This window comes from Sycon ciliatum, chromosome 2 (genome assembly GCF_964019385.1).
Source record: "Sycon ciliatum chromosome 2, ocSycCili1.1, whole genome shotgun sequence".
NCBI lineage: Eukaryota > Metazoa > Porifera > Calcarea > Leucosolenida > Sycettidae > Sycon > Sycon ciliatum.
Genome location: NC_088644.1, coordinates 17,200,531 through 17,209,210, shown reverse-complemented (window position 1 = coordinate 17,209,210; position 8,680 = coordinate 17,200,531). Strand labels below are relative to the sequence as shown.

At 45.6% G+C, this 8,680-nt stretch overlaps 1 protein-coding gene across 1 annotated transcript in view; it reads right to left on the bottom strand.

Moving 5' to 3' along the window:
* Positions 1 to 291: 291 nt before the first annotated feature.
* Positions 292 to 8,680, bottom strand: part of LOC135808991 (EF-hand domain-containing family member B-like) — an 11,348-nt gene continuing 2,959 nt past the window's right edge. Inside the window, exons 6-18 of the mRNA XM_065322247.1 lie at positions 8,657 to 8,680; positions 8,277 to 8,387; positions 7,112 to 7,241; positions 6,867 to 6,950; positions 6,547 to 6,614; positions 6,116 to 6,270; positions 5,723 to 5,820; positions 5,243 to 5,358; positions 3,870 to 4,064; positions 2,579 to 2,655; positions 1,691 to 1,795; positions 1,040 to 1,135; positions 292 to 940 (exon numbers count right to left, since the gene is read on the bottom strand). Coding sequence (XP_065178319.1) covers positions 782 to 940; positions 1,040 to 1,135; positions 1,691 to 1,795; positions 2,579 to 2,655; positions 3,870 to 4,064; positions 5,243 to 5,358; positions 5,723 to 5,820; positions 6,116 to 6,270; positions 6,547 to 6,614; positions 6,867 to 6,950; positions 7,112 to 7,241; positions 8,277 to 8,387; positions 8,657 to 8,680 — 1,418 coding nt within the window. The 3' untranslated portion in view covers positions 292 to 781. The remainder of the gene's footprint in view (positions 941 to 1,039; positions 1,136 to 1,690; positions 1,796 to 2,578; positions 2,656 to 3,869; positions 4,065 to 5,242; positions 5,359 to 5,722; positions 5,821 to 6,115; positions 6,271 to 6,546; positions 6,615 to 6,866; positions 6,951 to 7,111; positions 7,242 to 8,276; positions 8,388 to 8,656) is intronic.

The window sequence follows — 8,680 nt, the reverse complement described above, 5'->3', positions numbered from 1 at the left end:
CTGTTATGCACACTCTAGGTTCCCCAACCCTTTCATCTGTAATGTTTGAGTACTCTATAGCAAGCATGACCACAACAAATTCCCATTCCTTTGATGAACACAATACTCCTGATTGAATGCTTCGACCACACTGATTGCTTGGCATCCGGCCACATTTTATATTCATAATCCTTGCCGAATGCGGCTCACAAACCAAGATTAGTTGCACTGAACGTGGATTGCGCATGTGGCCCATGGGCCCGGGGCCAGGTCTTTTATGACCATAGCTTCAGGACCATTGTGGTGAAAACATCCGAGAGCTGTCCGCGGTATATTCTTTGGTGACAGAATCTACTGGTATATGGCACATAGAAAGACGTGAAGAGCTAACATGACTACAACTCATTTCTCCATGCTATACATGTATAATGGAACATTCAAATGAGGAAGCAAGATGGCTGAGTGTCATACTGGAAACACCTGTTTGCACACATGTATGTGGATCAAGACTTGTCAATACTTCAATATAGGAATGCATTATGATTGGCGGAAACAATCTACATACGTGACGTGCACTTCAAGTTTCTAATCCGCAATACAGTCCCAGTGTGCTGAGGAAGATCATGAGGTGAATCACTGAGAAAGATCATGAGGTGAATTGCAGAGCCAGATTCAGAACGGCATGTTACTGTGTCCCACAGTGGGACAATCCTTTTAAAAACGATTGAGAAAGAAGCATCCACGCTTGGAGTTACTTTCTTGCATGATGATCATGATGATATTGCTATAGAAGGTGTTGTAGCTATTCTTCCCCTGCAGCAGCAGCAGCCAGAGTAGCTTCCTTCAATGGCGTCTCTTTGGCTGCCTCCCTACTTCTGCCCGGTGATACAAGCTGTCCTTGGAGCTGTAGCTGCTCAATGTGTGCTTGCTCCAAGACAGCGCGGAATGATTCCATGCTTACCTGATACGCACAGAAATCACAGGGATGCAAGTACAGCGATGTTCATATAGCCTATGTTCACTGTCTCAGTGTATCACGTTGGATGACTAATACACTTACCAGGCCATTAACATCCACTGACTTTGCCTTCTCCCACAGTTCATCAAAGGAACTGTCCGTAATGTCAGCACCGAGTGCAGTAAATATCCTCCGTATCTGAGCAAACAAGAGCAGCACGGAGATGAATGAGAAGGACGCGCTGTGAAGTGAAGGCAAGGCAGCTTGCGATAAGCGTACATGTAAGCTAGAGATAGAGAGTGCACTGTGGTAGGCAGCACCATAATTATGCAGTCACAAGGCATTCCCCAACTGCATGATGCACCCTGCAGTCTGCCACCAGCTTTAAACACAATGCGATAACATGTTTTCTGCCACCACCTGGTCACCTGGTCACCACCTGGTCACCTGGTCACCTGGTCAAAACGAACACTTTCTTTATCCCCGGTTGTGTTCAATGACGACGGATCACTTTTGCTTCAAATATCACAACAAGCCTGCACGGATGGGCAGTTGCCGTAACCAATTTTACCTGCAATCAAAAGTTCCATACTCATAACTAGATGTCATTGCTATGTCAAGGTCAGACAGACCGACTTTCCCTACAAACACTACAAACACTAAAACCTGCAAGGATCAAGGGGCAGATGCAAACGTTTCTACTGCGATCAAAACTCTAAGATGTGGAATAATAGAACATTGTGATTGGCTCACTTCTTCCTTTGACCTTGGTTGGAAGAAGTCTCGAGATGTTACCCCAGCTTGTGAGTAGATTGATGGACTGATCAAGGCATTGGCATCAGCCTCATCGCCATAATTCTATGGAAGAGATAGACATAGACATCAACACCGTCACACACACACACACACACACACACACACACACACACACACACACACACACACACACACACACACACACACACACACACACACACACACACACACACACACACACACACACACACACACACACACACACACACACACACACACACACACACACACACACACACACACACACACACACACACACACACACACACACACACACACACACACACACACACACACACACACACACACACACACACACACACACACACACACACACACACACACACACACACACACACACACACACACACACACACACACACACACACACACACACACACACACACACACACACACACACACACACACACACACACACACACACACACACACACACACACACACACACACACACACACACACACACACACACACACACACACACACACACACACACACACACAAACACACACACATACACACACACACACAAGTACATGTATGAGTACAGATAACTTGAGTAAGCAGTTGATGAACAAAAAGTGTTGACCACTTGAAACTGCACTTGACGAATGTAGCAAAAGGTGATAGTGTACTCAAATATATTATGAAGCAAACCTGCAAACCTGATTTTGTCGTGGCATATATCACTATGCCTGGTTTTGTGAGACTTCTCCACTGGCACTGATTGAACTGATCATACTCACGTGATCCAATGTACAGTAGCCAGTAGCCCATCACTCATACTACTACTGACACACTCACCCTTCGGTCACTAACTCTTCTTAGCCGTGGTGCAGCCAGGTCAGATCTTATTGTTGGTACACCATAGCTTCTCCAGCCTGCATTGCGTGGGATAAGATGAAGGAGACACACATATGCACAAACGCACGCAGATACACACACACACACATGCACACACACATGCACACACACATGCACACACACACACACACACACACACACACACACACACACACACACACACACACACACACACACACATACACACACACACACACACACACACACACTCATGATACACCATGTACCATGTACGTTCGTTACAACAAAACCCCGCAAATCTACAGGCGTACTGGATGTACATCCACAGAGTTTCTATGCAAACATGGTGGACAGGGTTTGAATAAAACAGTGCAAGAATAGGGATAGGTAACTTCCCAATCCAAATAGCTGGCGAAGCCATGTGAATCAGCCCCGATTCTCACCCACAGATTACATCGAAATTGAACAACCTAGATAGCTACCTACTTCGAAGTATGCACACTCAACACTTGTTTGGGTAACTAGTATAGACAGTATGCTGCTCTAATGACAGCAGGCACTACATGCACTGGTACCTTAAAGGAATTGGAGTTAATTTACCAACCAGCCTCGTCAACTGGTTATTGGCAAAGCTCTTCGATTTCGGTATTTCAGCTGCAACTGCGACCGAGATTTTCGCCGTCCTGGCTACTCGCCACTCGAAGTTCTGTTCTCCGTGACTGATACACTGTCGGTTCTTTTAGGACCTGCCATCAACTGTGGGTGGGCATTATTGTGTACTGTATTGTGTTGGGAAGGGAAGGAGGGAGGGATGGGGGGGGGGGGGGAGGGGGACATGGGCGTAGGAACCGGTCCGGCAGGCCCGGCGGTCGCCGGACCAGTAATTTTCGATTTATTTTTATTTTATTTTTTACATTTCCAACCTGTTGATGGCTTGTCGACTCTTGTACAGGTACCATGTTTTACATCGACAATGCGGTGTATCATCAGCATGCATATTCTTATTTCTCATATTATTCTGTAGCATTAAAATAATTATGGCCTTTTAGGCCCAATTTTCAAAAACAAATCCCGCGGGAGGACCCCCGGACCCCCTCTCACAATTTCGCCGCACCAATATTAAACTGCTTCCTACGCCCCTGGGGGAGGGGGTGATGGTCAAGTACAGGTCAATCCTGAGTTTCCAGTAGCTATAATAAGTACTGGCTGGGTGTACTAACACTGTTACATTCTCTGAGTGACTGCCGTACTAACACTGTTACATTCTCACCTTCTGTTCTCACTCCTCCAACTACTGAGTTTGTTTGTCTGGACCATGTGAAGTAGCCACCAACGTTGGGATCGATTTGACGGACACTTCGACCCGACTTCTTCCGCTTGCCATCCGCTGTGGGTGGTGTTGAGGCAACACTTGTGCGTCCGCTACCAGCATTGCTACTCGGATTCGACGGGCTCCTGCTTGTGCCTGAGTACAGAGAGAATATTGACAAAGAAGTACAAGAAATGTATCAAGGAGCATCTTTAAACAGCAGCATTCCGTTCTGCGAAGGATTGTGACAAGTAAGTTTGAGTGGTTTCAGTCCTATCACCCAGTGTTCTCAGCTGAATCAATTCCGCTTAGTAGCCTTGGTAGCAAATAATCTGTGATTGCTCTATATAGGCAACATGATGATGACTCTGCGTATGCACAGTCGGCCACACACCTCCCACCACCCTTGACATGGTATGCTGCTCAGCTTGTCCCTTGAAGTGCTGTTCACACATACCATGTACTATTTCTCTGTGCTGTTCACACATACCATGTACTATTTCTCTGTGCTGTTCACACATACCATGTACTATTTCTCTGTGCTGTTCACACATACCATGTACTATTTCTCTGTGCTGTTCACATATACCATGTACTATTTCTCTGTGCTGTTCACACATACCATGTACTATTTCTGTGTTTTCGTGTGCTTCACAGTTTACTGCTTGCGGCGCAAATCACGATTCAACCCATGACAGCCGTGAGTTGACTGGACCAATATTATTTTACTAATTGCCATGGCTCAGCCGTGCAACAGCACAACTGACGTGGTAGCAAGCCGTTCACAGTACACCTTCTTTGCACTCAGGATAAGATTGTGACGACTAGTATATCGAAATACCATACGGCGGCATGTGCTCCGTATAGCATGTTGGCCATGCTACGGAACCCAACATTCAGAAATACATCTTATCTGAGTTTGTGTGTAGGACCTTCTCAATGCTTGCAACCCAACATATACATTCTGCTGCGATGTGTTGGTTTTAGTTGCTTGCCCAGAAGAGCAGGCTGGTAGACCCAGTCAGGCTATCAACAGAGTGAGCAATAACCTGTCTTCACACCACTATCAACATGTGATTGTACGCAGTCACTACATGCCTCCATGCTATTACTATCACCAAGCACCATGCAGACCTTAGAATAGAAATGGTAGCCTCGTTGATGAATGGCTGTATCAGTCGACCAAATATCTTCTATGCAACATCCCATGAAATGTAGTTGGAACATGAAGTGATAGTTCAAGCTCCCTTTGATGTGAAAAGCTAGAAAATCAGGTCTGGGCTGCTCAAGGTGTATCTCTGAAATAGTTGCTGCCTTTAATACCTCATGCTTACCTGAGAATTCTGGCTGCATTAACCGCTGCAACGGGGCTTCTGGCATCTTAGAGCGCCAGTTGAGGAAATCTGCAAAGTCATCATAGTCAATAAGTCCATCACCATCTGCATCACACCTGCCATGCATCATAGTAGGAGACAAAACAGCCAAAGAGCAACTCAAAGATCATGGTGTGGGATTGACGGTAAACTGTTATTAATGTACGGGAAAGTATGTTGCTTGCACCACCATCCAATTTCACAAAAAAACTGAGGTCTGACTGGCATCATATAGTATTGTGGAAATTTGGAACACCTCATTCTGTAAATGTTATAATTGGGTGAACACCGAATTTCTGGCCAAGCCAAAGCATCTACTCATCAATAGCCAGTTTTCCAATAAATGTGTGGCTGGATAACATGTAGGTAAAGATTGCACTCAACATGAACTGATTGTATTTCTGTGTGCACTCCAGAGCCTGATCAGCCGTGACAGCTTACCAATCAACCAAGGTCAGTAGAACGTCATCTTCAGCTGGCAAGCCGTATTCCTCGCAAATCTCGCGCAACTGCAGGACATCAATCTTCCCGGTACCTCTCTGAAAATCAGTAAGCAGCATAAAACGGACACAACATGTGATAAACTGCCAGCAACATGTTCCTGGACGCAAAGACACTGACACAATCATGGTGTAGCCCCCCCCCCCCCTCTTGAGACATTGTCTCCTGAAAGTTAAATAAATCATCCAGATGCAATACTGGAATGCAATGGGATAAGTCTGTACCAGTCTGGCAGTCACTTGAAAACCATCTTCGTCATTTTAATGCCGCAATCACTTCTCAGGATGATATACTTCTTCACATGATAGCATTTCAACTGCACACGTGTATCACCTTATCATAGTGACGGAAAGCTGCTTGCAGATCAGAGAATCGCTGATAGTTAAGTTTCTTCAGTTGGTGTCGCAATGCTGCCACCACACCGCGCAGTCTGTCATGGCCGCGCAGAAAATTGATCTGTTTACGATTGTGAATAAGATCAGCAGCACCTACACAATAGGAGGAAAAGAGCAGCAACACATGAACTAATGTGCGAGAGTAATGGATATTACTGTACATCTTTCATGCATTGCTCGAGCTTCCCTTAGTCTATCCTTCCTCACCAGAATGTCATCCTAAGAACCTTTCATGGTCCATTGTTTATAGCAATGCCATCTTCACCACTGCCAGTGTCTGTTGCCGTTATGCCTGGTGTCTGCGCTGGCATGGCAGCATGCACGTACACAAGTTCACTCCTGTACTTCGAAGTATATTCCCGTGCTTACCAAATTCGTCCGGTGGAAAGAGAAGTCCGAAAACGTGATCCTCTGGCAGATTGCGCGTCTCCTTCAGCCTGCACAAACCAGTAATACCATAGTCCCAGTATCATGGTAAGCCGGTTGTACACAGTCATGGACTCCGAGAAATAACGGCTCCTCTCAACTTACACTGGCATGCACGCAACACCGCATCAAACACAGGCATACACACATACACACACGCACACACACACACACACGTACACACACGTACACACACATACACACACACACACACACAACTTGGTCTAGACATTTCACCATTGAGTTCAGATTGCTGCACTTACGGGTCGAGGGGTTTCCCCAGCTGGTGCGTATATTTCTCATGGTACTTGTCGGCAGAGTCATTGGTCAGTTTTGCTGCACGTTTCCTGAAAGGGATAACACAAGCGCACGAGCATGAAGCATAGGTTACCTGGACAGACCACAACAGTAGGTGTACCTTCACAGCATAGCAATAAACAAGAACAAAGCGAAAGGCACTGTGCAATTCCGTGACAAATTTATCAGGTGCTGCAATCCACAAACTTACTCCTCAGCAAAGTGAAGCCATCGCAGTGAAGCAGGTACATAGATTCCTCTCGGATCGCATGGTGTCTCCACTCCAAACTTGAAGTTTCTTGGGTAGGTTGACCAGTCATAGTCACGGTCAACTCTTTCACCTGCGGCAAGCAGGTGCACAGCACATGGTTGACAATGTGTTTACTAGAACCAGCAATGCAGTTTAGATGTGCCAGATGATGAGATACGTACAGTGGGAGGGGGAAGATATCCAGAGAGAAAAGGTCATCCCATAAAATGTGGTACGACGTATATGAGGCTTATCGTGCAAATGCAGGCATTTGTAGCATGTAGGCTAGACTCGGAGGATGGCTCCATTACGCCGGCTAGCCACACATGCAGCAGTATAGTCGCACTGTACATTCATATCCACTCACATACACTGGCCGCTGAAATACACTGCCATGACTTGCATGAGTTCACCATGCGGAATTTGGTTGCTGCAACAGTTTTGATAATCGCATGACGGCAGATCTTGCAGAAAGCTTAAAAATAGCTGTACATTGTGTGATGGTATTGAGGAAAGGGAATGAGACAGTAACTACCTGCAATATGTCTGTAACTACAGGTCTGCTAGATGAATTCCGATCAAGCCAACGTTGCGCCCTGCACCAGTTCATAGTCCCAGCGCTCCCCCCCCCCCCCCAGGTCTAGGGGTACACAGTACCCGGTGTGGCACTTACGAGTACTTGCTTGCCGATCATAGGATTTCATTGAGCAGCATTGTAGACGCTCACAAACACATCTCATGATCAGTCTTCCCATAGGGTTGTTGCAAAAAATCAGATCTACTGTATAGCAGGAAATTTTCGCACGGAAATAATTTCGGACAAAGCCGAATTTCGACCTTTCGTACGGATTTTATTTTCGTACAGTGCTACATGCTAAATGCACGTGTTCGCATGCGGTATGCATGTATAGTGTACATAACTTCACACGAACAAATTTTAGTACGGAATTAATTTTAGTACAAAAGAGGCAGTGTACGAAATCGTACGAAAATAAATTCCGTCCGAAAATTTCCTGCTATACAGTATTCTATTATCACGGTAACACTGTGTACAGAGTATGCAAAAGTATGCAGAGGTATGCAGCAATGTTTCACACCAATATAAATACCGTACGATGGTACCTACCGACATAGTAGTCGTTATGTGTTTTGGCATAGAAGTTGTGACCTGCAGACGACTCTTGCTCGACTTGCTCTTCACTTTTGTCAGGATTTACCACTTCTTGAACCGTGCCATCTGTAAAGAGATACCAAGCAAATAGCCGGCCCACATCAAGGATGAGTTTAAACAGGACCGGACAGCACAGTAGGTACACACAGCAGTATCCGAACAGGAATTCAGAAGTATAATGAAGTTTCGAGGATACTCTTCTCCGTTTTAAGGGACAAATACGACACCTATGTACATTAGTTGCACTGATTCCCAAATGTCCCGTTCATATGCTCTACCTTGCTAATATACAGTCGATATATGAATAGTTAACTGGCTGTAGCAATAAGCCATACCGTATTTCGTCCTTCGGCCGCACG